This window comes from Meleagris gallopavo, chromosome 8 (genome assembly GCF_905368555.1).
Source record: "Meleagris gallopavo chromosome 8, MGAL_WU_HG_1.1, whole genome shotgun sequence".
Taxonomy (NCBI): domain Eukaryota; kingdom Metazoa; phylum Chordata; class Aves; order Galliformes; family Phasianidae; genus Meleagris; species Meleagris gallopavo.
Genome location: NC_139411.1, coordinates 31,077,207 through 31,103,926, shown reverse-complemented (window position 1 = coordinate 31,103,926; position 26,720 = coordinate 31,077,207). Strand labels below are relative to the sequence as shown.

Genomic DNA, 26,720 nt, shown 5'->3' with positions numbered 1-26,720 from the left:
GAATACAGGGAGAGTATGGAGTGATGAGATCAACATCCCTGGAGGTGTCCCAGAACTGTGGGGATGTGGCACTGAGGGGACGTGGGCAGTGGGCACAGTGGGGGTGGTTGGGTTTGGGCTTGGGGATCTGAGAGGTCTTTTCCAACCTTCACGATTCTGTGAAACCTACTGCCTGAGCTGACCAGTCAGACCGTGTTTTCATGCTCTAAATTGATATCTGGAGCTTTCTATCTGCATTGACCTCAGTATAAATTAATGTGGCCATGAGCTGAACATGAATAAATTATTTTCCCCATCCTGCCCTGCAAGGCTTTCTGAGATAATTGCATCTCAGCATCAGCACTCACAAATCCACAGACACAGCATCCTCACAGCACCGTCTGCATGTGTGAGAAGGGAAAGTATGCACACCAAAAGACAGACAGAAACCGAGTGCTGAGCAGCTTAAATAAAGGGGGATATGGGAACCAACGGCGTAGCACAAAGTAATCATAACGGTCAAATCTGATATTATTCAGTGTCTGAGAATGCTGAGCTCTTCTGGAGGTCTCTTCTGCTTTTCTACACCCACAGGGGAAGGAAAAGAGTCATTAAGAGTCCTCACTTATGTACTGGAGTGGAATTTAATTTTCAGCTCAAATCACTGTCTAGAGATTGCAGGAAGAAGTTTAGGGGTATTTGTGTCCTTTTCAATGAGTTGTGTTCAAGGTATCAAGGAAAGTTTAAGGACCAAATGTATCATGTCTAGATAAATGATAACGTATTAAGGTTCACTAATTATTTCCCCTTTGTGTTGCTCGTAAGCACACTGAGGTAATATTCTGTTACAGTTGACTTTATTGGCTTTGACTTCAGCCGAGTTTTGGAAATCAATGATTAGGTCAGATCATTACCATGGCTTTGCAGGCTTAACTTTCACAACAAGGAAATGAAACAGATTTTTTAAAATGTAGAGTTTTATATAAAAAAATAGCTCACACGAAGTCATTTAGTCATAACCATATTTCATTAACAGTAAATATAACAAAATCACAACATACTTATATAGGACGTATTTATTTATATGTTACTTTGTATTAACCATTAACTTTATGTAATAAAAATATATTACAACATTTGATATGTATTCACAAAGCACAGGTAAACAGAATAGGCAGCACAGGCCCCTTATTCAAAAATCTGAAGTCAGGATTAAAATTTATTGTCCTGTATTCCTTTCAACTGTATTAATACAACATAATTTAATGTTTCTGTCCTTACGTGACAGAATATGTATCTCTGAAATATACACTGGGAATTGATAACAGTTTAGCTTACTTGGGACTTCAAAGTTCCATGGTCCATTTTAACCTATGGAATTCTCAAGCATCTGATTGTTACCTGTTGGTCTGTGCATCTCTCTACCCATGTTTTCATATTGCCTTTTTTCCCCCATATAAATAGCCTCATAAATTACAACTCATTGTTACTAGAAAATATTAATAAAATGCAATAAATTATAGTAATATAGTTAACACATGCTCTACCTACAGCATTTATTGTTAATGCTATTTCAAAACTATCTTTCTGCAGACTGACTAGGTGCTAAGAAATAGGAAACCATGTATTTTTGATATCTCAAAACAAACCAAAAAGGTTTAAATACATAGGCCAGACCATTTTAAATGTCCTATCCTATGGATGGTCCTTACTCATCCAAGAAATATCACTGTCCTTATTGGAAGGGTTTGTAAAAAAAAGTCCTTAACTTTTTCCTTTTAACTTTTTTCTTTTTTTTAAAGCAAATAATCATCTATTAATCTTATCTAAAGGAAAAGATTGAACTGCACCTATTAAGACTGGTAATACATCACATTCTTGAAAGAATTCAGAGGGGAATGATTAATGATTGCCAAATATATGAGATTTTGTAATCCTAAAATGATGTTAAGAACATAAAAAGAATATGAAAAAATTCAAGGTTTACAAAAATGCTCTGTGTAGAAATAAAGGTAAATCAAGGCACCTTTTAGTTATCTATTTCTATTTTCCAAGGCAATTTGTGATAATGGTTTTTCAAACATTATTATCTGGGAAGCCCTACGGTTTCTATTATAAATGACCCATCACACACTGTGGCTGATGCAGGTAGGATTTTGTGGTCAGAGAAGCAATGTAAACCACTTTAAATCCAATAGGTTGTTTTTCTAATTGTGTTCCAGGACTCAAGATCGAATGGGTGCAAAATGACTGAATAGGACTACCTGTGGTGACCAACAAGGAGAGGGGTACAGCCACGTCTGCACAAGGGGTCACACTGTGTTCCCACTGGCATCCCACTAGGATGCACTGGCACTACTACATTTCAGAGCATTTGTTTCCCTCTTCCTTAAGAGAATGATCTTGCTGGGATGCAGCAGGATGGAGGCTCTCCATTTCCTTTCTTGCTATTTCTGCAATCTTTAAGAACAGGTTTGTTTCAAAGCTGTAATTTTAGAACCACAGTGATGAGAAAAGAGTTTCCCAGCATTCAGTAAGCTCCAAATGGAGATCCTTTTTCTAACGTATCTTTGAGGACTGTTAATCAGCCGTGCGGACTCAGGCCCTTGGGTATGTTGTAACCATGTACAATCTTCTTCAACAAAACAAACGTATTTTACTATATAATTATCACACGTGCATGCTGTCATACAGCAGATACATTTGCTTCTCAACACACAAAGTTCTGAATTGCACTTACAGTCTAAAGGGCTAACCATCTCAGTTATAAATATAGACATATATGGGAAACCATAGCATCCTCTCGTTCATTAGATCAACATCATTTGCTTAAAAACCAACAATTCTACATATTTACATGGCACACATCAGGACTACAGGTAAGAAGTAGACATTTTACAAAGACTGCAGCAGCTCTTATCTCCATGTAAACTTTTATACCTCCTGAAAAGGACAGCTGTCTGTTTGAGAAGGATGGTTTTCATAGAGAAACTTCATCCATCAGAGATTCTGAGTTATAATTAGTGCTCTGAATTAAAGCATAAAATGCAAATTAAAAAAAAATAATAATAAATTTAAGGCTAAAATGTTATTATTGTCTCACCTGTTCAGGCTAGAGTAGCTTATATAGTCCCTGAATCTACAAACAAGGAAGCCTATGCTTACAGCTAACTACCCAGGGCCTCCTAAAGCAAAAACCATAGGATCCACTGACCTAACTGAACTTTCTGTGCTGAATGTGGTGTGCAGTAATATACTGAGATTGTTACTGTGTACTGAGATGTATACTGACATGGGTGTGAAGTCTCTGGTCTGGTTCAACATAAATTTCATTTAATCCAAAGAAGGTGAGGGAGAAGATAGTCCTGGGAGCAGTAGAAAGTGAGCAGTGGGCTGTTTCAAAGGACTCACTGCACAATGGACTGGACAAGATACCTAGGGACCTCAGAATCTTTCTTCAGTATTAAGAGGTGGTGAAAGAACTATGAGAATTTAGGCAAGTAAACCCAGAAAAAGCTTTCTTCACGCAAATGACCTGAGCCTCTGGGACTTTAAGAATTAGGCTGTCTCCCAAAGCAAGACTCACCCAGGTGGAGCTGGTTTCAGGCCATCAATGAGAGGCTTTCCCACACATCCCACCTGAAAACTATTTAAGCCTTCCCAAGCCAGTGAGTACTCTTCCATGGAGACTGAGAGTTCCTCTATGGCAGCTACTGAGCCTCGAGAGAAATGCTGTCTTCGGGGTAAGTGGATGGCTGAGAGACCTGGCAAACTCCTGGTTTAGAAGCAGGTTATTAAGGGAAATGACCACTACAGCCTGGGTAATGCACATCACTGCAAGAGAGTACGGATAAGAATTCCCAAACTTTCTGGTCCCAAGCCTCTCAATCATATTTTTGACCCAGTTTAGTAACCTCTGAAGTTGTACTGATGACTATGTCTAAGCCCCGACTAATTAATCTAGGAAGACTTTATTTTTGATGTGGACTATTATCATTTCCCAGCACTACTGTAGAGCAAACAGATGTACTGGCAAAACTGAGATGGCAACATGAGGTGGGGATTGTCTCTTGGGAAGTGGACAAGATGACCTCTGGAGGTCCCTTCCACTCTCAGCTGCTCTGGAATGATGTGATGCACGTGGTACTGCTGCAGAAGTCCTCAGCTTCATAAGGAGTTGTCAGGGACTTTTAAACTGCCTAGGCTTGATCATTTCAGAAATAAAACTTGATGTTGTAGAAAGTATGGCTTGGGGCCATCGAAAACATAGTTTTGAGGATTTTTTTTTTTTTTACCTCAAAAAGGGGTAATAATGGGGATAGACATCATTTAGAGATGGGTCTCATAGCTGCAAGTGAGCACTTACACTCACAAGGTACTCAACAAATCCTGTTTACATCTTGTCATGTGTAAATACCTTTGAAGACACGGCCCTACACACCTAGAAGTCAGCTGTATAAAATCTGGATATAGTTATCTAATGGGACTGAATCATCAACTGAAACAATAGTTACGTTGATTTATGTCTGGAGGTGGATTTGGTACTGCTTATTTACTCAGTAAACTCATTTCATTCTTTTATGCATTCTGCCAAATGGAATTACCTGATCTCCACATCTGAACTGGATTAAAAATGTAATACAAAATGGTGTTCACAGCTATGGCTCTGAAATCATATAAATAATATATGGTTGTAAAATGAGCGGCGGGAAAAGCTCAGAACCTGCGAAATGACATACTGGGTTAAATACTTCTAATTGTCTGCCAATGTTCTGCCTGTCAAACTTACAAGATAGGAAGAAATCGTTAATTGAACATGCATGTGAGAAATAGATATTGCATATGGATTGCAGATACCACCAAACAGACAACTGCATATTGCCTAAGCAGCTGCACAAGCTTTGCACATGCAGTTCCATATTTTGGGCACACTGTAGCTGTAATTCACAACATTTTTCCAAAAACATTTAAATAAGAAATGAAAAACCCAGCCCTCGCACGCACCCTCTCATGGGCATTTGACATGAGAACGGTTCCGACTGACGATCAGAGATAATGAAGTATTGAGCATTATGTTTGCCATCGTTATTCTAACTCACTGGAGTGAAAGTGTTGTGTAGTACGTACAATACTCAGCAGACACGTAGTTAGTCATAGCTACATTCATCACTTAGACATACATTTCAGAAAATTTTGCTGGTTGCCTATAAGAACTCAGCTGAATAGCTAGCACTTAACGAGCCACAGTATCATATTTCTATATCTTATAAAATGTCATCCGGAAATGTTAGGGTATTATTTTTATTTGTATATGGAGTCAATTTGCCAAGCGCCAGCATGCACAGCTCCCGCTTGCTTCAGATGGTAGAAATATGACAATGTGTCAGAGATCTGATGTAAGTACGGGGAAATTATGTTTATTCTCTGCTATGAGATTAATTTTGAAAGAAAGGCACAATGAAAGAAAGACAAAGCTTTAAATGCATACAAGGGGAGAGATTTATTGCTCGCGGTGACACATAAATCAACCAGGGACTGACTGTGATACACAGTCTAATGCTATATTCTTCTCCAGCTTTTACCAGTCATTCTAATAGTAGCTTTTCTTTTTTCTTTTTTTTTTTTTTTTTCTGGGAAGTTATTTTTCTCTATTGGAATAATGGATTGAAAATTTGAAACCCCTCTGGGGCTGAGTTTATCAACATGCAAACCTTCCTTTGACTTGGCAGCAGGCCAGCGTGTAAACTGACAACGCTTATGGACTTCAACCACCACCCCGTTCCAATTTGCTCACATTGAAAGGGTCTTTGTCAAATACATAACATCTTGGTACAATGCATTTTACCTTTTTAAGCTCACTAATAATCACAGAATAGCCTGGGTTGGAAGGGACCTCAAGGATCATGAATCTCCAATCCCTCCCCACCACATGCAGGGCCGCCAACCTCCACATTTCATAGCAGCCCAGGTTGCCCCATCCAACCTGGCCTTGAACACCTCCAGGGATGGATGGGGCATCCACAGCCTCTCTGGGCAGCCTGTTCTGCCTGGCCCTCCTCTGGACCCTCTCTGACAGCTTTGTAATATCCTTTCAGGATACAACAAAGTTATCCAAACAGCTTGAAGTATCGAACAGGGTCTTTTTACTTATTGCACCTGAGAAAATTACATTAAGCCTAACAAGTCCAATGGTTAAGATGAGGTAGACAATGTAATATGACTAATGGCTAACCTTGAACACCGTTCCCATAGATCCCATGACTATATTTGTGTATGTATTTTACTTCATTTATGCTGTACTTTTATAACTAAACTGGATAGCTAAGCTGAAGATTTTTATTTACATGACTGTTACTGATCTTCATTCTATTAAATCTTGCATTTACAATGCAGGTGGCAATGAGATTAACATTAGATTAACATTTTCCTTGCAGATGTGATATCATGCCAGAGAGTGGGGCTAAGGTGAGGCTCTGCACACCAGCACCCGAGCTATTACCCCTAACATACTGACTTTGGGGTTCACCGAGTTACCTATCCAGGTTTTGAACTGACGGTGAGAAACTTCAACAGTGGATGCTTTTTGCAAGGTATGAAGGCGACTGTTGTTGTCATAATGTCTGTTGTGTTAAAGGACAAATATTCATGGTGGAACTTGTAAAACAGTATGCCGAAGTTTGCAAAATGATTGATACTGGTTATTTACCATAAACGAAGCAGAATATACTAATTTAGCTACTTTCTCTTGTATCTTCCAAGCAAAGGGAAGGTCTTTTGCAGAGCTATGGACAACATCAGTGCCCTTTGCTTGGAGGATACAAGAGGTGGCAGCTAAAAAGTAATTCCATCAATATGATTCTGATTTCCGTATTTACAGTTGGAATATAAGGAAAAATAGATGTTAACAGAGCCAGCTATGTCAGCTGTTATATAAACTGCCACTGCATGCATGGAACCTGATAAGCCAAGACTACTCATAATCTGGGCATGTGATGTATTTGTTGTTTTACCCTTACCAACAATCTGTGTACTTTGTGGCCACTGAACAGAGTTTCTTGACCTAGTAAGTAAAAATTTCTTGTTATCTTACCTTTGCCTTGTGGACTTTGCTGGAGACAAATTATTAGATTCAAGGTCAGAATTGGTTGCAAGTCTTTTGCCTATCAAAGTATAAATGTAAAGCCTCTGAGACCAATAGGTCTTTACCAGAAAATAATTTCAAGATATTACGACAAGGACACATCTTCTTGATGCAAGTTGTTTTATGAATTATTACTAAAATCATAGCAGGGACAACCAATTAATTATTATTCTTGATTTCTTGATTTTTGCAGCTTTGGGACAAATTTCATCTATTTATAATTCAGAAATCCTAAAAAGGGGGTTGAGAGTAGGCAGGAGGCATCCTAACCATTCCGACCTATTTATCTACTTTTTTTTTTTTTTTTTTTTTTACACTTTTAAAATTTAATGAAGAGGAAAGTAATAGAATTTTGTGAAAGTTACTTAGAGGACACATCAGAATCCAGCCTGTAGAGTGGAAAGAGATTTTCTTTTCACTCAGTTCTACAGAGTTGTTCAAATGATATGTACCAAATGAGATTGAAAGCTATACTGGGCACTGCATGAGTATCCAGGTAAAGATTTTGCTGTTTAGATTTCCCTATTAACATCTTTTCTGTAGGGTACCTGCTGAAGCAATCAGGTTGAGGTTGTTTTATAAAGCTGGCAGATCCATCAGAGAGACCCTGATCTGCAGCCAGTGAAAAACATGGCACAGATTTATTTCTGTGTGGTTTTTTAAAATAATCTCGCTGTTGCACCTTTCTGCTCCCCCTAATCTCATGAGCCCTTCCACCAAGGAGCAGCTTTTCACTCTATGTGTAACTGCTGATGGAAATCAATGGGAGATTGGTCTTGGTGAAGTCTGCAGGACCACGCACCAATAGCACGCTGCAGTTGGAGAGAGGAGGCTCAAAGCAGCCTCCCATGGGTGTACGAGGGCTGTGGAAGGGACACAGCCCCTGTGACCACTTCCCAAAGCCTTGACAGCTGAGGGTAGCTACTAGGGACAGGCCAGTTACTGACTGTTGTTTCTCATATATCACTTAATGCTTCTGGAAGATCCCATACCCACGAGGAAGGCTCCTCATTCATTCAGCTGCAATATATTTCGATTGTGCGACTCGCTGGTGAGGGCAGAGGAGTTGATGGAGCTCCTTTTGAGGATCTTGTTTATGATGTCCTTCCATGTCTTCTTGTACTGATTCCGTAGCAAAGAGTAAACAAAAGGGTCTGAAACTACTTTGCTGTAAGCTAAGCACTTGGAGATAATTCCCCAGTGGGAGTTGATGGGGATCGAAGAGGATAATTCAACAAGTCTGTGGGAAGAGGAAGGTTGAAAGAGTGAGTGTTCCAGCAGCACAATGAGAAGTCAATGATGTACCCCTCCCCAAATTCCTGGGCACTTGCAAGAAAACAAAAGGACGAAAAAAAAACACCATACCCATGAGCGTGTGAATGGACAGGTTTTGTGACTCTGCAATAGTAAGCTTGGGCTCTGTTTCCCCGAAATGGGATTACACAGCTCCTCCTGAGATATCTTGAACTGTAAACTTCGAGGCATCCTTCACTTTGTACATTTGGATGTACGCTTGCTGAAGCTGGAATTCAGCCTTGGATGTGTTACTTCGTGAAGGGTTCTTCGTATCTTTGCCTCAAATCTTTTGGACAATTGCATGCAAAGTACAACAGCTCCAACAGAACGAGGCAAACTCTGGAAGAGCCTATTTATTTGTTACTGCAAGACACCCTTGGAGACTAACAATTAAGTCTGACTGTCTATGTAGAGCTGAATTTTCAACTCCTCTTGATGATCAAAGCGAGTGAGATTGTTGATAAAGGGTCAGCTTACTCTGTATATAGTGCAGTAATCTTGCCCTGATTATTTTTTTCTCTGTAGTGGATGCTGTGTTTAGGATCATAAATGTTCTGAGGTAAGCAGGTTAGCACTCTCCAGAAAATTTTCTGCTTATGAAAAATGTATACGAGTAGACATTGCATGGCATATCCCCAACATTATGGTTTTATTCTCTGCCAAAATTTGTGCACACTAGCAATGAGTGTTACTTTCTCTGATTACTCTAGGGATTTCAGTCCTAGTAAGAGCTCTTGTTAGAAAGCAAAGTTTCGTAGTTGATATTTCTTTTTTGTTGTTGTTGTTCTTTCGTGTTTCTGTTGCATAATTTTTTCTAGTAGTGCATGCCATAAGATCATGTTTTTAGCAGCTGAAGCTTATCATAGACTTGATAGAACTCTGAAAGATATTAAAAGAGTATAACTTTCCCCAATAACATTTCCTGATGACTTCCATGCTTAACTGCACCATTTAATTCATCGTGCACATCACATTTAATAGCAAATATAATAATATAAATATTTCTGTGTAGCCCAGCATAATTTCCTAACTACTGTTGCAAAAATTTTGGGTTCCTAAGTCTGAGGTCGAGACACTGACCATCATCGCTTCTTCTAGTGGGAGTCGTATCTCCCTATTATAACTTAAAATACAACATCTGGTCCAAAGTCATCCTTCAATGATTCTATGATTCTATGATTCAAGGTTCCCTCTGGAGTATCTGCGAAACCATCCTGCAGTGATACATATCATTTATAAAAAGTCCAGGTTCTGGAATGTGATGTGTTTGAATAGTCTGACTGGGTTATAGCTGAAGCACACAGGGAAGGAAAATTATTCATTAAGAAATGGCTCAATTAAGCTTAACTTTTAAAAGCTGTCAATTTGAAGGCCAAAAATACCACTGTAATAAATCTAGCCCAGAAAAATGTTTAAACCATTGGGAAGGGAAGGAATGGAGAGAAGAGCTTTGTATGCTCCTCACACCCCAGCGCAGACCGTTCACTTTGTTCTGAGACCTCCAGTGTTTTTGACAGTGCAATATTGATAACTCCACGAGATTTTCTTTTCTCTTGTCTTTGAACAACACTGAAGGGCAACTCTGTATGTCTCTACAGCTCTTGAGTAACTATTGATTTTTTCAGAGGAGAATGATTCCAAAAGGCATATGTGCTGGAGAGAGCCCCACTATGTGATAGCAAATGAGATCTTCGCTGACAACTATCTTCAGACACAGGTGTTTTTAAACCTTCCTGGAAAAATCTTCATCTGCTAACCTTTCTATAGACAAAGGACCATTTCCAAGGAGCATTCTCAAGTGTGATTCCTACAGCATCAACACCAACACTGCTAACATTTCAAGTGGTTTAGAAATAAGGATTTCCTTAGCCATTTTGTTTGCATTCCATAAAGTTTCCCTGCATTTTGTTGTTTAAAATAGCACTGGCAGATGGCATGGTCTAGTCACTGGAACATGAAAGTGGGGCTGAGGAGCCTGAATTTGGTACAGTATGGCAATAGTGCTTGAAACATCCCAGTGCTCAGGGATGCTTGGATAGCTACCTCTCTAAGAGGTACTTCTGCTCTTCAAGTTCTTTCTTACAAGGGCCTCTCTGTCATCTTGAAATGGTTTCTGAGCACCTCTTTGGGATCAATTTGCATATATTGCAACAGCACGCAGTGCAAGTCTAAGCTGTATTAAATGAATGATTTCATGGAATCATGAGATAAAGGGAACCAACTGAAGTTTGACAATTCATGTTATATGCTCTTAATTTCACTGTCAAATAATTAAGCATTAGTCACTGATAACCACCATGTTTCAGAGAGAAATATCATCCTGTCACAATTAACATCTTTACATTAATATGTCCTATTATCAAAGAACAAATTATTTTCAGCTTCTTTATATCTTTACTGAGCTCAATGGCCATTTCAGAAATGTTCTGCATTCGTGTGCTGTTCTCTGGGGAGATCATTCGTGCTTCAGTGGAGACAAGGGCTGAAAGTATTATGCATATGAAAAAAGGAACGCCCAGTGCCTACTGGGGTTATGGGCTCTGGGGCATTGGAGTTGACCAGGAGTTGACCAGGCTCTGTTATGTGAAAATGATTGAGAATTTGGCTCAGCTCATCACTGTGAGCTGCTCTGAGTTCCCAAAGAACTGCCATAACTTTCCTCTGCTTTCGTCTTGCCTAAGTCAATGCCATTCTTCCAACCTCTCCTTCTAATTGTGGTTGATATCTGTTTTTTACAAAGCAGCATCCAAAGTTAAACACCATTACCTTCTACTCTGGGTGCTGGAGGTCTGGTCTATTCAGACATGTAAGAAAATGTAGCTATGACACTCGTGTGAATATGTTCTAAAATGAGATTTGAATATTTGGATATTCATCTTCTGGTGAGTCATATTTACTCTGTTATCTACGGTGAGCCATCCTTCTTCATATATTTAATGACTTCTTTGCATTTAAAATTTTATCATCTTGAATTTAATGTGGTTGATTTACTTTGGTGAAATGTTTTACAGATACTGAATTTGATGAAGTTTAATTAAGTGCAGTGGATGCTTTGAATGATCAAGGTGTGACAAATTTGTGTCTGACCCTCTCTCACCCAGTCCTATGAGCTGTTAACGGTCTCCATTTAGAGCACATCACATGGACATTGCAGGGTTGTAAGTGGAGGCTTACAAATTCTGCCTTCGGTGACTGACCAATTAAAAATCCAGCACTTTTATCAACAGAATCTATGATATTTTCCTCAATTATTTGCTCGTGTCCTTGACATTTAAAGATCTTGCCATTTTTGTGTATTATATTTGACATTTGCAGATACATAGCAACAAACAACTGCGGATAAGCCCCAAGATACGCAATTCTATTTGATGTAGAAACAATTAAATGTCTTCAACTCGTGTCATATACCTTATTGCCTTTGAAAGAGGGTTTTGTTTCTCATTAATGAGGGAAATTATGTGCATAGCTTCAATTTTCATGAAACATTTCAGCCAGGAAGATGTTTTCAGTGAAGGTGCATTAATATTTCAGTGCTACCTCTAAATTAAATTCTACAGCATTGGCTACATAATTCCCTAACTTGCTTTCAAAAGCCACTCTTCTACTTGTCTGATACCCAGCTCTTGTACTTCAAAACTATAAACTGTTTTGCCATGATAATTTTTTAATATCTTAGAAACATAATTCCGTGGTGCACTTGGTGGCAAGTGGAAATCCAATTATTTTATTTCACTTTCAGAAGTAAACAAGGATGTCACCTTGAAGAGTAAGGCCTTGATCTCTTATGCAGATAACACAGAGTGAAAATGCTTTACATACTTGTGCAATTTATCATGTTAGTAAAATATTTTACAGGACATATATAGATCTATATGGGCAGCTAGTATAATGAGAGCATCTCTCCTGTGCACTGACTCCCCTTCAGAAATAAACAGAGTTTTAGAGAAAACTCTGAATAGGCTACAGATCCTCAAACAAGTGATTATGTCTTCTTCAGGAGTGAAACTGAGCAGGAATTCAGGAACTTGGATCGACTCTTTAAGCTTATAATCCTAACAGTTCTGCTTGTTACCAACTCTGATTTTATTTATTTATTTCACACAGGACTCACAGTATCAGAATTTTACCTTGGTCTTTTTTCTTGTATTAATGAATAAGCTGAACATGATGATCAGTGTTCCCACTTTTCCCACTTTTTTCCTACTATCCTACAACCTGAACCTCCCCTGGCACAGCTTAAGGTTGTTACCTCTCTTCCTGCCCCCCAACCTACATCATATGAAGTTTTGAGGGAGCCTAGAAAGCCTTCAAATATGTCAACCTATAAATGCACACTTAGGAAAAGTGTGTTTTCCTAAGTGTGCATTTATAAGCAGACAAGCAAGAACATAGGTCAGAACTCATTTGTGAGTTTGCCTGTCTGTCTGCCCAAGCAGTGTTTGTATGCAGAGGGCAGCCAACCAATGTAAAAATGCATTTTGTTTGTCCCATTTGCCTAGAGATGATACAAGAGAATTTCAGTCTTCTGCCTCTTCTCCCATCCTTCTCCCTAATCCAAGGGCTTGGGACTGCACACTTCTTTCTAATATTACTTCAGAATTTTTAACTTAGGGCCGATTGCCCCAAAATTGACAGCATTTAGTAAATCACTTGAGCAAAGTTCTGTATTTGTCTGAAAAGTATGGAGTTGAAAACAGATATTAGAAAATAATATGACTTCTTTTGATTTTCCTTATGAAGAAGCTTCCTGGAGAATTCAGGTTTTCAATCACATAACGATAAATATAGCAAAAGAAGGGATGTGTTTTAATAGCATTTTTCCAAACCAAGCAACCAGCTATACCTAGGAATACCCAACATACATCTGGTATGTTAAGACACTGAATCAATAATAGAATTATCTAGATGTACTACTTAAGGTCAGCCACTGAACTAATTAAATGTTTCCTTGACAAAAGGGGTGACTAATCTGATCTTTACCCTGATGTAAGCTGAAAAAGACTCCGGTTGACCTAGAGAGGCATTTGTCCTACTGCAGCTGTAGGTATGGCTCCCTCCCTGGCTCGTGGGCTGCTGCAGACAACTGCTGGCTTTTGGTGTGGAAGCAGAAAGATGTTATAGTGTAATCCAGTACCTGCTCAAATCATCAGCTGGTTTAGAGCACGTTTAATGGAAGTAAGTGCCACTTCGAGCCTGCTCTTCACATGGGAATAATACACTTCGTCAGCTGTCTTCTGTTCACCCCCTTGAAAAGTGACTGATTGCCCCATCTTGTGAAGCACAAAACACTCTGGATTGAGTCCAGAAAAGAATACTTGCTTACATAACTAAGCCTCCTCATCCCCCTGGGTTTGACATCAGTCACATGCAGAAGGTATCCTCAAATATCCTTCCATACATCATGGTGCAAAGCATCTCTGTACTGTTAGGACCTTATGCCTCAGTTTTTCTGGTCACCCCCCTGCAGAAAAGCCATCGGTCCTTCACGGACTGAAGACTTGTGTGAATGTTTAGTGAACCTGATAAGGATTGAAGCAGGTAGGTTGAGGATTTTTCTAACCCTCCCCTTTTTGTACTTCAGGATTAGAAGCACGCAGGCTGCCTCGGAGCTCAGTGGTAGCGGGGAGGTGGTGGTTGAATGCTGGGCTGAGGTGCAAGAAGCACAGAAATACTTCTGACAGCCCTGGCTCAAGTGCTCGGTGTCAGCAGGGCTGAGCTGAGAGCTATTCAGTGCCTGTGATGATTTTCATTAGCTTCACGCACCCGATATAAAATGAAATTTAACCACTTGAAGCAAGGCATGCTCTAATATCTTATAGCCTGACAGTTAAGGCTAAGTGCCCATAATTTTAAATCCTTTCATACCCTTTCAGAGCACAGGGCAAGGTCTCTTTGCCACTGTAAAGTCAGGGTGAAGAAAAATTTCATAATGCTGTACAAATGTACTCCCAACATTGTCACAAGTTATTAGCACGGATCAATTAGCTGTTATTATCATGAGCATAAAATTAATGTGGCATCCAGTTTTTTCTTTCTAACAAGAGACTACCAGACTGCTTGTTAATTGTTTTGTTAGAAACAGAAATTCAGGATATTGTACTGTGATGGAAAAATGGGTTTTTCTACTATCCACTTATACTGAGTCTTAATTCCGGTTTTTCAATGTGGGTTTTTTTTGGGAGTTCTGAATTTGACTGACATCAGCCCCAGTAATTTCTCTCCAGTAATACTGGAACAGATGATGCTTTAGGTGTATATATCTTTTTCTTTCTCTGCTCCGCATAGCAGTATTTCAGTTTTTCCTGAGTTTTAATAATGAGCACAAGTTGTAAATTTCCTTTCAACAACTTGATAACGCTAATCCAGAAATACGTGCTTTCCAATAATTTTGTTTCATAGGAGTACTTCTGTGTTTCCCACAGGAGCCATTTTCAGAAATAAGCTGCTAGATAAATAGGGACATCTGAACATAAATTGCAAGATTTTCTTTAGCTGTAAGCCAGACTGGCTTTGATATTTGATGTTTATGACCAAGCATTCAGTCCAAGAAAGCTGCTGTATAAATCTCAGCTCTCCATCCTGACCTATTCAGACTAGTGTCCTACACTATGGGTTAGCTCACCTTCTGGGCCACTGGGGTATTCTGAGGTCTCCGAAATTCTTGGTCTCCGGAAATAACCACAACATCTCCTGGCACCTGGGGACTGAACTCCTTAGTCCCTCCCATGCAACCCACCCATTGACTTGGCTCACTGGATGAGGTTTGGCTCACAGACTACAGAGGGGTTGGACTGGAAGTGCTGTGACATTCTACATAATGTTGTTGGCACAGCAAATAGAATCTCTGGTAGGTGAAACATAACACAGAACTTTCATCAGTTTCAGTGCCCTGCTTTTCTGACCGTTTTTTCAGAATATAGGTTCCTGCTTACCTTGTGATAACATAAGGTGCAAAACAAAGTATAAAGGTACCAATGAAGGTACTTATTTTCTTTGTTGCTCGTTGCCTCCGTCTCTTCTGCTCTTCTAGACAACGCTCTCTTACACTGTGCAACATTCAACACAAACAAGAACATGAATCATAATATCAGGTAGCAGACTTTAACAGCTATACTTCTGGAATAATAGAAATCAATTCTTCCAGTACATGCTGCTTTCACATAACCCGATAACCAATGCATTGCGTTTCCACTGGAGAAGAGTGAGTATTAATGCTTTACATGATCTTACCTTCCAAAACCAATTACTGAGGAATGCACGTATGTACACTTATATGCACATATGCACCCCATTATATTGATTTATTTATGGACAGGCTGGTGGCATTCAGCCTTGAATCCAATGACACTGCAGTCACTGTATTCGAATTTTCCTCATGATATTCAAAGGCTTACAAAATAGTAGTAGTAGAGTGGGATAGGCAGCGTCCTAGTTCCATAGGAAAGGCAATTCAAACAACCATATCACAGATAAGAGAAACAGTCCAGCGAGGTAAGAAATAAAGCACAGTGAAAACATAACAGGAAAAAATACCCTCTTACCAGTCAGCCCAACACTGAGGCAATCATTATATCCAGTAGCTGTGAACAATGCAGCCATAAATCCCACAACAGCTTGTGCACGTGTTGAGCACTTTGCAAAGTCAGAAACTAGACAACAAATCTGAAAAGCTGAGGTGTTCTGACTCTGAGGCTCAAACCAGCCTTATTTCTGACCAAACAGACACCAGTTAGTCCTGTCCTGATTTTTTCCATCCTCCTCTACCTGCTTGTGCAACTTCTGTGCTGGCTGGGTGAAGCCCAAGGATGTGTCTGTGGCTCTCCAGGTGTTTCTGTGGGATTGGAAGCACAGGTTGTACGTCCCAGAGACATCTGCACCTGAACTGGTGAATCTGCCAACGTATTCCCTTTGGGAAAGGATGAAACCAAAGCCAGGCTGCCTGCCCAAATCTCTCTCTAGGCACATAGCAGTGTTGCTGCCTGTGTGCCCATGGCACACGTCTTGTGCCAAAGTGACCACATGTCTTGGGAGAACCCAGTGGTCTGGCCCACGCACAGCACATTATAACAGCTTGGAGCTCATTCCTTCTGATTTTATTGTAAATTTGTAATTGATGTCTCATTGCTAGGTTCCACGCTTGCATATGTTAATAGCTGTGTGGTTTATGACCGCACCTGTGTGCTGTTTGCTCTAAATGTCTGATCAGCATCTAAGCACGTGTTGTGTCCTGAGGATCTCAAGGTGCTTTGGGGCTATCTGTGTCACACAGTTCTAATGTTATCTTTTGATTGGGCTAAAAAAAAACCTGTTTCATTAGTTCCTTTTTATTTACTCTCTTACATTCAGTTCCCAGAGCAGCTTCCATGATGGAAAAGTGAACAAAAGGAATAACAAATTGCCTTGCTCTTAAAGAATATGCCTAAGTAGAACTAAGACGTGTCTAATGGTGTTACATGTTCTACATCTGAGTTATATGCAGCTCAAAATGACAGCTGAGCAGTAAAAAAAGAAATCCACCTGTTTGAGGGAACCTATGCTTCCAGTTCTGCAGGAGCTGAAGAACTTGGAGTACTTTTAGGTGCAAACAGGATCTCAGAGGTTCAGCAGCTTCACTTAAGACCTGCGCTGAGACTCGTAACATCCCAAGCACACATCAGTATAGGAAAAAAAAATTCCAGTCATTTCAATTAGGATGCTCTTAGGGTGGGGAAGGGTATTTTTGTGTCCAGTAGTTCCCTCCATTATATCTCTCCACACATTAATTGGTATACAAAGCTGTTATTGACTCCAGGAGCTCACGTGTGACGTGGGAAGTCCTGAAGGCTTTGGCTGATTTCTTTTGTTCTGCATTTCCAGATGTAGCTAGTAAATACCACATCACAAATGAAACTATTTTATGTTGTTCCTTCATATAGATCATGTGCTCAGACGGGTATTTTAGTTTTCTGCAGTGTTTTGTGCAGTTAGATAAGAACATAAACATGGGTTCCATGGGTGACATTGGTAACAGAACTGGATTGTTGACTAAGCTTTCATTCAAAGATTTTAATATCCTGGAAAATCTGAGATATATCCCTTTGAAGCTTTGGTATTTTAAACAAAGCTTATGAGATACTGAAACTTAAGATCCACTATCTTTAAGAGGTGGATACACAAAAAAGATAGCATAGATAATTTCGGTTGAGAAATACATGAGTTAAGCACTTAAGAGAATTCTTGCCCAAGCCTCTCACAGTAACTCAGATAGCTCAGTCTAGGGAACAAAGTCAAGAGAAAGCAGTACCCAGTAAAACGCCAAAGCTAACTTGAAAGGACATGTGCCCTAAACATTCACACGGTTCTGTGCGGTATTTAGAGGTTTCCTTCGTACTCATCTCAAATGATCTTCAGAAGATCACTTGTGTCTCCCAAGTCACAGGTAATAAAGCCATCTGTCATAACGCCTGTCCCAGAACCCCTGGCGGGTGGATTCTGAGTCACAAGGAGCAGAAAATTGTCTGTACACATTTCTCAGCGTTGAAACCAGACCACACAAGAGCCAGGGGTAAGCTAAGCTACAACTGCAAACTTTGGCCTCTTGTGTACATCCTCCCAGTGCCCGTGTTTTGCTGTTGGGTACTATCACAAACACTAAACATTCCTGTACATGTGCCACTCAATGCAGATCACTTTGTGAAGAGCCTCTGTGTAGAGTCTAAGATCTGACCCTACAGCTGCTGCAGCTGTCACTGATAGGACAGCAGCACTGTAGGTTGGAATCAGCCATCGTTGCTGTAGTCCAGAGAAATCAAAACTCCTCTTTCCTACAGAATGGCCTGATGTAAAAGCTGAATAGCAGCAACAGAGGTCACTGGCAGCAAAGTGCCTGTAAAACTCCATCTCCTCCAAAAAAGGGGTACGATACCCACAGCCCCATGAACCTGCTCTTCTGTGAGACAATTAAGAAATGCAGGAATACCTTCAAGTTAACTCAGACAAGAAAAAATGCAGAGGAGGAGAATACTGTCATGATTTTTGCCCTTTTTTTCTAAGCTTTTCTGTACAATCCAGCCATACTTTAAGCATTAGGTGTAAGGACTGCTACTTCTAACAGCCCCAGCACGTCTACAGCACTGCCCTGCGAGTGGCCACAGCATCCCACAGCAGGAATTAAGAGCGACTGGGATACAGTTTAGCAAACCAGACAGCATATGGGGTAGGAGGCTGTTTTTTCCTCTCTGTGACTTGGTGGATAAAGGAAGATTTATACATGTGTTTCTCAAAAGCAGGAACAGGACTCACCCAAAGTTCTGCTCCACATTTGTGGTCAAGACACGGATCAGACAGCTTAACTGGAGAATTTCAAGCAAATGTTTCTGTTCCTCTGACACAGCACTGTCCTGCCCTGATCCTTTCAGATTTCTTTGCCTCAGGCTAAGGAATCCCCGAGCTCTGACCTCATTTTGAGGACAGCCACATGTGCTTCCTTCCACTCCTGCAGCTGGCTGCAAGACAGGAGCTGCTGCTTGCCTCCAGCCTGCAGATAACGGTAAGGTGGGATGCTGCTATGGGACAACCCTCCTCATCTGCTCGAGACTTTCCTCTCTTCTTCTCCAGCTGCCAGCACCTTGCTGAAAGACACTTCTCTTCCCTTCAGTGTGAAATTACAGACTCAGTCTCTGACAGCCTCCCAGTCGTCATGTGCATCCTTCACAGGTGCTCCATAACCCCCCATAGCCAAACCATCTTCTCCCCCTTTCTCCAGGTGAGTCCATTGGAGCCTTTCCTTCCCAATCAGCTGCTCCAGTCACGGTCCTCCTCTAAGCGAAACTCTCAGCAAACTGGGCCCATTTCCTCCCACGCTACAACCAGCACCCCTGGTTTTGTAGAACCATAGAATTATAGCTTCATTAAGGTTGGAAAAGAACACTAAGATCACCAAGTCCAACCATCAACACGTCACCACCGTGCTCCCTGAACCATGTCCCATGTTTCCCCTGCCTGCAGCTCACTCTCTCTCTTTCCCACCTTGTCCCAGTCCCAACTGATCCTTAACCTATCTGCCCCAGCTCATCGGAGCCTCCAAGCCCAGAGCCTATTGTGGTCCATCAGCCACTCCATCCCACTGCATCCTGCCTTAGCTTTGTGATTGATTTCTAATTTCCCCTTTTCCCAGGCAGATTGCTCTGGCTTGTCCTGCTGCTGTCTTCTCACCAGCCCCAAGTCCCAGGGCTTCCATCCAGCAAACCTTTCTCTCCTTCAGCTGTACAGCTCTGCATCCCTTAATGATCAGGGAAAAGGTTTCTCCCACTCTCCCTTTCCCAGCCAAATCTGCTTCACTTGCTGACCCAGACATGTCCCATTTATGCAAGATTTATAGCCCGCACATCATCTCTGATAGGACTCTTGCACAGCTTCCCGACACACATCCATGCCTGCTTGGTGCTTGCAATTCTTCTCCCAACCCTTGGAGACTTTTCTCCTAACAATTCTCTCGCTTAAGGACTCTCATTAGCAATGAGCTTCCTATATCCCTCACTTGTCATATTAACAATGCTACTGAAGTATCTCGGTAGGATTTACATACAGGCATTCAAGCATACCTATTTAGCAGATGTTATTCCCTTACGATGCTGCCTTTGGGAAAGATAAAGTTACAGAGAGCACAGCAACATGGACACAGCTGGAAGAGCAGCGAGTGCCCCAGCTCCCCTTCCCTCTCGGCTCTGAGACAGGGACATGTGCTCCCTCTCTGCAAGAATCAGTGTTTCAGGCTGACAGTGCTAAAATCTGTGACTCTCTCAATCACTAAATCCACTTTCTGAGACAAAGAGCAGTCGTCTGATCACTGTCTCAAAGGGAAATGCATGCTCAGCCAAAACTGCTTGTTTCTTTGCTCTCCCTCCCCAGACAAGCTCCTAAGAAAGAAGACTTGTTTTTGCAGCCGGAAAAACACAAACACAAGTATAAAGCAACGTGCAGAACAGATACCAGCAGGAAGGATGCTTGTTTTCTCCCCCTCCCAGTCTCTCCCTGCTGTGACACTGCTCAGACTGCATTTAACATAACACTAAGCCCCATCCTCACTTCCTCGGCAGCCAATATTCTCTCTTGCTGAGCACACAGGCACCTACCTGGGATGGATGTCCACAAGCAGTACCAGGGTCTGCATAGTGATCACGTCAATCCGCTTACAGTGGAACCGTGCCACCTTCAGCACTTTGAGATAAGTGAAACACAGGACTATAAGGGAGAGGAGGAAGCTGAGGGTGTGAAAGACCCCAGTGAAAATCACAAACTGTGTCCTATCCTCTGGTCTCTTGTTGTACAGGGTGCAGGAGGCATAGAGGTGATGGAAACCCACCCAGGAGAGAGACGCTGCCACTATGGGGAATGACACGGAGTGTAACCACGTGTAGCTCAGGATGAGAGCAGCATCTCTGTACCTCATTTTGGAGTGGTAACTTAGAGGAAAGACCACGGCAATCCACCTGTCAATGCTCAACGCTGCCATGCTCAACATGGAGTTCGTGGTGAGGAAAGTCTCCAGGAAGCCCACAGCGTGGCAGATCTGATCTCCTCCCGGTTGCCTCTTGTAAATGATCCCAGCCAAGGTCAGGGGCATGCTGGAGACGGTCATCAACAGGTTGCAGAAGGTGAGGTTGAGGATGAACAATCCTGGGACCTGCTTGCGGATGTCGGCGCTGTACAAGAAGCACATCAGCACCAGCACGTTGGCCAGCAGGGCCACGAGCATCAGCACCACCATCACAAAAGCCAGGATCACCTCCCAGATGCTCATGGTGCATCCAGTCACAGGAGGGACATCTCCGAGTGTCCGAGGACCATGGTGCGAGCTGCTCTCCCCTCGCCCTCCTTCCCAGCCTGCTCGCACTCTCGCATGCCCTCCGTATTTTTAGAAGAGCTGCCGTTTTTTTTCTCCAACCTCCCCCTCCTTGCTGCTCCTTTCCACGTCAACGCTCTCCGAGACGTGCACAAAAGCACTGGGAATGCCCATCAAACTGCGAGGAGGGCTTTAAAAATATCAGCAGGACTGAACCACTGTCTCCATTCGGTCCATCCAAAGGCGAGCAGGTTATTCTGAGAAACTGCACCCCTGAGATCCCTAATTATCAGCCCAAAGCTTGCAAGCAATTCACTGAGCGAATAGCACTCTCTTTCTCTCTCGCTTTCTCTCTCTCTTGCTCTCCCCTCCCCTCTCCTCCAACCCTCACTCCCTTCCAGGCTGAATGTAACCTGCTTTTTATGATCACAGATAAAAACCCCATTAATGGATTAAAGCATGCACACTGCTGGTGATTCGCAAATGTGATTATGTCATCCCCACTCCACAACCCCTCCCCTTCTCCTTGCAATTGTGACTAGACTTTCCTCAAGAGAAATCCCATGCTTTTATTTAATTGATTTAGCCATTAATTTGCAAACAGCCATATAACCAAATTCCTGCACTACACTCAGTTTTCTGTAATTCAGTGCATCACTTTCATAGTCACTGCCTGCTCTCTGCTAGGGCAGGGGAATTCTTTTCTGTGCTTGGAAAGATGGGGAAATGGATGTATTCTGCTACTTCTCTGAAGCTGTCATTAGGCTACCAGAACAACTGAGAATCCTCTGCCTCCAACCACGATGTAGGAGGAAAACAGTTGCCTTCCTTCTTCCTTTAAAAGTAGGGAAACCAGAATTCCAAGTGCCCAAGCGACTTGCCTGAGTTCATAGTGCAGGTAAGAGGCAGAGGCAGCCAGTCTCACCACTCACCCTGCTTCACAGCCCATGTTTCCCCCAGTTACCCTTCCTTCTTGCAGGATGAGCACCGCAAGCACTACAAAGGGGCTTGGTGGAAGCAAGCAGGGCTGAGTCTGCGTTGCATTTAATTAGACGTTCCAATTAAGTTTGTTTCAAAGGAAGGAGTGGGAACAGTTTTCCGATTGCCTTTGCTGTCACTTTAAAACCGCTTTAACCAGGAATGCTAAAAGACTGCAAGCAATCAGGACAGCTTTCTCATCAAGGCAACCAAGCCTTAATCCCTGTACAGTGAAGAGGGAAAAGATAGCCCGCAGCAGCACAGTTACTGTGGCTGGGTAAGTGCCTCAGTACACGTGCGAGAGCTGGATGCTGAGGTGGATTGTTCCTCTGTGCTTGCAGCAAGCACTTGCCAGAGCCGTGTATGCTTGATTTACAGCATCTCTTCCTCTCAGACACTCGCTTGCTCAGTGGTGGAGCTGACACTGCACACAGCGTCGGCACTTTGCACATTGTAGGAAGGCCCCTTTGCTTCCACTCAGCTATTTCTGCTGGCGATATTTTTCCTTAGACCAAGCTTTAAAAAGCTGACAGCAAAAGGAATTCACTTTTTTAAATCAAAAGGTTGTCATTAGAGGCATTAAATAAAGCAGATGGTTGTTTCCTGAGGTGTTGAACCCATGAGAAAACCCTGTGAAAGACCACTTCTAGTGACTGTTCTAAGGTCCCTGCTAAGGGACCCTTCTAAGAGGGTACAGGGACACTACTAGGAGAGGTATGCTGAGGAGAGAAGGTGAAGATCTCACTGCAGTGCAGGTCTAGAAAATGGGAGTTTCTTTGTTGGGTACAAAGGAAAAGCCTGGGATGAGAATGATGCCCTGGAATCAGCAGACAGAGCAGGGTGATGGTGCTAAGGGATTGGACATGGCCTCAGGCTCTACTATGAAAGAAAGGCACTGTGGGTCCCCAGGAAGGGAACACAAGAGCTGGAAGGTGCAAATGCTGAAAGCCTGGGAAGTTTGTGAAGACATGGCGAGGCATCCTGGGAGACTAGGAAGGTTAGAGAAAAAAAGGAAGGGAAACCCAGGGAAACATGGGACAGATGGAGGGCAGCGGGCTTCAGGCCCACTCCCACTGCTGCTGTCAAGGTGACACTGATCACACCTTCCCATCCTCAGCCTCCTCCTTGGTCCTAAGGAGCCCTACATGGCCCCAGTCACACAAATCATTCAAGGCCCAGCAGCACTGGCTCTGGGTGTTTGGATGTTTATGTTGCCATGTTGCACACGAGGCCAGTTCTGCTGCATCTTGTCACTGGGGCAGTGACGTTGCCCCAAGTGAAGGGAAGCCCTCCATCTCTGTATGGTGTCAGCTACCTCTTCCGAAACCTGACATCCCACTTTTCTCCACCTAACCCTTCTTGACCAAGGGCTTAATGTGGCACTGATAACATTCCTATCAGTGTGGAAAAGCTACATTCAAGCAGTAGATCCAGCTCATGCTTCAGTGATTATCAGCCAAAATGAATGAATCTTCCTAGTTCCGTGTTTCACAGTTTGCTGACTGTTTGGCCTTTTCCTACCAAGTAATTCTTGTACAAATTTTGGGGGGGGGGGTGGGTAAAGAAAAAGCTACATTCCCTGTACACTTAAGAAAAATCCATCAGCTAAAAAGGGCTTAAATCTACAGTCTAGTGAAAAGCACTCTAAACTTCAGGGAAAGCTGAAGTTTTCTTTTGATGACTGCCTTGAATCTCGATGTGCATGTCTAACTCCAAAGGCCCACATACTTTACATAACTGATTCCCCTGCTGGTAATCCCTGCAGTTGAGGATATTTATTGAGTGTTTCTGGATTTATTTATCTTGCATAGCTAAGTGAGCATGATGGATCCAACAAATAGCTTCATTTTATACAAATCAGAAGGAGTTTGCTGTGCATATTTTACATGGTAGAGGGGATGAATGCTTTGCACAGCTTGCCTGTGAGCTCCTAGCGGCTGGGCCTGCATGTTTTGTTTGTAATACTTCAATGACAGACTACGTTATGAATTAGCAATAAGCACTACTAACAGATAACAATTATCACCAGCGACCTCTGAAGTATTAGGTCTTGACTTGAAAAATCAGTACTACTTTGACATTTGTTGCATTGTCAGTCACATAAAAGCACAGAATATTTACTATGTTTTCAAATATTAAAAGCAGAGGTGGCTCTGTGAAGCTATGGCCTGGCAGATGGGGCATTGGGCCATGACCAGGAGACCTGGGTTCTCCATGACCACGGGGACATCAGTTCACCAAAGCTCTCACCCCTTTCCTCTATTTAGGTTGTAAATTCATGGGGATGAAGACATGAAGTGTGTACAGAGTGAGGACCTTATCTTTGAGGGATCCCAGAGGCCTTATCTTAATCAAATAATGAAATTTATCCACAAATGACTTGTTCTAGAAGAGTTACACAAATCTCTTGCTATTTTTTAAAACTACAGCTAATGGATTAGTGGCCTACATACCACATGCATACCAGGCTACCTTGACTGAGATATGATTTGTAACGATATTGTGCTAAACAGGAAAGATATTGCAACAATATGAAACTTCTCTAGATAAGAGGTTAATTTATCACTTTGCATTTGGTAGTTTGTATTACATTTTTGTCTATATTTGGCAATGGACAAAAAAGCATGAAGCTGATGAGATCGTCAGTGTTTAGGCCTGACCTTTGGTTCAAAAGTTCTGTGACACACAGACAGAAGGTTTGTTACTGGAGTGTTCATAAAGGAGAAAGTTTTTTCTGCATGCTGCTCTACTGAGAATATGAAATAGCTAGTTGGGATCAGCAGAATTTTTTGAGGTTATATCCTATATATGTGGTATAAGAGATTATTTGATGACCTAACTAAAACACTTCAGTCGCTCATTTCAGAGGAAACTAGTGTTTAAGGCTGAAAAACACCAAGAAAACTAACTGAAAATCTAACTTGAAGATGCATTTGAGAACTGATACATTTCCTTTGGACTGAAAGATGCAGCCGCCAACTTTCTTCTATCAAATTTTGGCATCTCAGTGTCATGTTTTCACTGCACTTTTTTTCCCCTATTTTCTCGCCTTCTTCCTTTGATCAACAGTGTACAAGCTTCTCAGGACTTTAATAACAAGAACACTGACACATGGAAGAGTTTGTTTCTCCTCTATCACCGCCTTAGCCAGCTCTAAGACAGCCAATTTCCTCTGGGAAGCTCACATGCCTGCAGACAGCCCATGGGTATATCCTCTTCCCTCCATCAGCTTTTGCTTTTTGCTTCACTGCTGTTTGGAGGGTTTGTTCATGAACTGCAGAGCTGATCCTTATGGATTCCTTCCTGCTCAGGATGTTCTATGGTTCTATGAATTATTTCCTTTCGTAGTCAATTAAACCGACCTTGAGTAACAGCAGTATCTTTCCACTGATTATTTGAGGGTCAAGTGTCACACTGTAAAAAGCAACATCATCCTTTTTTACACATACAAGCCAGAAAATGGCTCATGAAGTCATCATTCAGCTGGATTGATGGTAGACATTTCACTGACTTCAACAGCCAGAATTTCGCCATGTACGCACTGCACAGATAACGTAAGTAATGACTTGTGTAACATCTACATACTTGTCAGGATGGCAGACAGACTTAATGAGGCAGCTCATTGCTCCACTGAAAACGTCAAGCAGCAGACAACACTTTTTCCTCTGCATCTGCAGTATCACAACTTCTGCGTCACCGTGCAGAAGGAGATCTAAGCCTCTGGTCAGACGGCTTCTCACAGGCCACCAGTTTGGGGAGCGAGCACATGGAACCTTCATTTTCCTCACTTCGTGGACGTGAATGCCACAACAGCTACAACACTTCACTGAAACCCTCCTAGTGAATTATTCATGCCCAGGTTGTCACTGTTAGTTTGCTTCACGGAATCAAAGAAACGTCAGGTCCTCAGGCAGATGGCTGATGCTTCTGGCGCTTCTGCCTGCCGGATGGATTTTTAAGGGCTGCAAGGGCAGCTAAGGAAATCAACTCAGCAGCAGCAGCGAGGCATGCGAGCCTTCAAGTTAGGTGGGAAGACGTGTGTAGGTGGGAGGCACTGCTCTCTTTATCTCCAGGCTGTTTCTGAGCAAGGTGAGAGCTTTCTTCCTGGGGACCAATTAGTGGATGAGCAGCTCAGTCACCTCCAGTTTGAGTGCAAGTTCATCTTTCGGTGTTATTTCTGCAAATGTAAGACGTTAAATTACATGTTCCAGCACATTTTCACAATTTATATTTTAGAATCACTCAATGACAATATTAGCAATGAGGCACATCTTGAGTCATACTTTATACTGAGCTATATTAGTCCCGTTGGAAACTGTATATATTTTCATAGGAAATGGTATTCACCTAAAGGAGACAGTTCATGGATGAACCAGCCTTATGCCTACAAAGACAACAAGGAGGCCTCAAAGAAAAGCTCGGTCCACAGGGCTTAAGTAAACTTTCTATTTTTCGATTAATTAGCTAAAGTTTATACATATTAGGAAAAAAAAAAAGCAAAGA

The 26,720-nt window shown here is 41.9% G+C and overlaps 1 protein-coding gene across 21 annotated transcripts in view; it reads right to left on the bottom strand.

Annotated features, from left to right (window-relative positions):
* Positions 1-1,037: 1,037 nt before the first annotated feature.
* Positions 1,038-26,720, bottom strand: part of GPR26 (G protein-coupled receptor 26) — a 64,123-nt gene continuing 38,440 nt past the window's right edge. For all 21 annotated transcript variants that reach the window (XM_085229947.1, XM_085229946.1, XM_085229944.1 and 18 more), the window contains 3 exons: positions 20,530-26,394; positions 15,349-15,462; positions 1,038-8,360 (listed from right to left, as the gene is read on the bottom strand). In XM_085229947.1, coding sequence (XP_085086073.1) covers positions 8,129-8,360; positions 15,349-15,462; positions 20,530-21,197 — 1,014 coding nt within the window. In that variant the 5' untranslated portion in view covers positions 21,198-26,394 and the 3' untranslated portion in view covers positions 1,038-8,128. The remainder of the gene's footprint in view (positions 8,361-15,348; positions 15,463-20,529; positions 26,395-26,720) is intronic.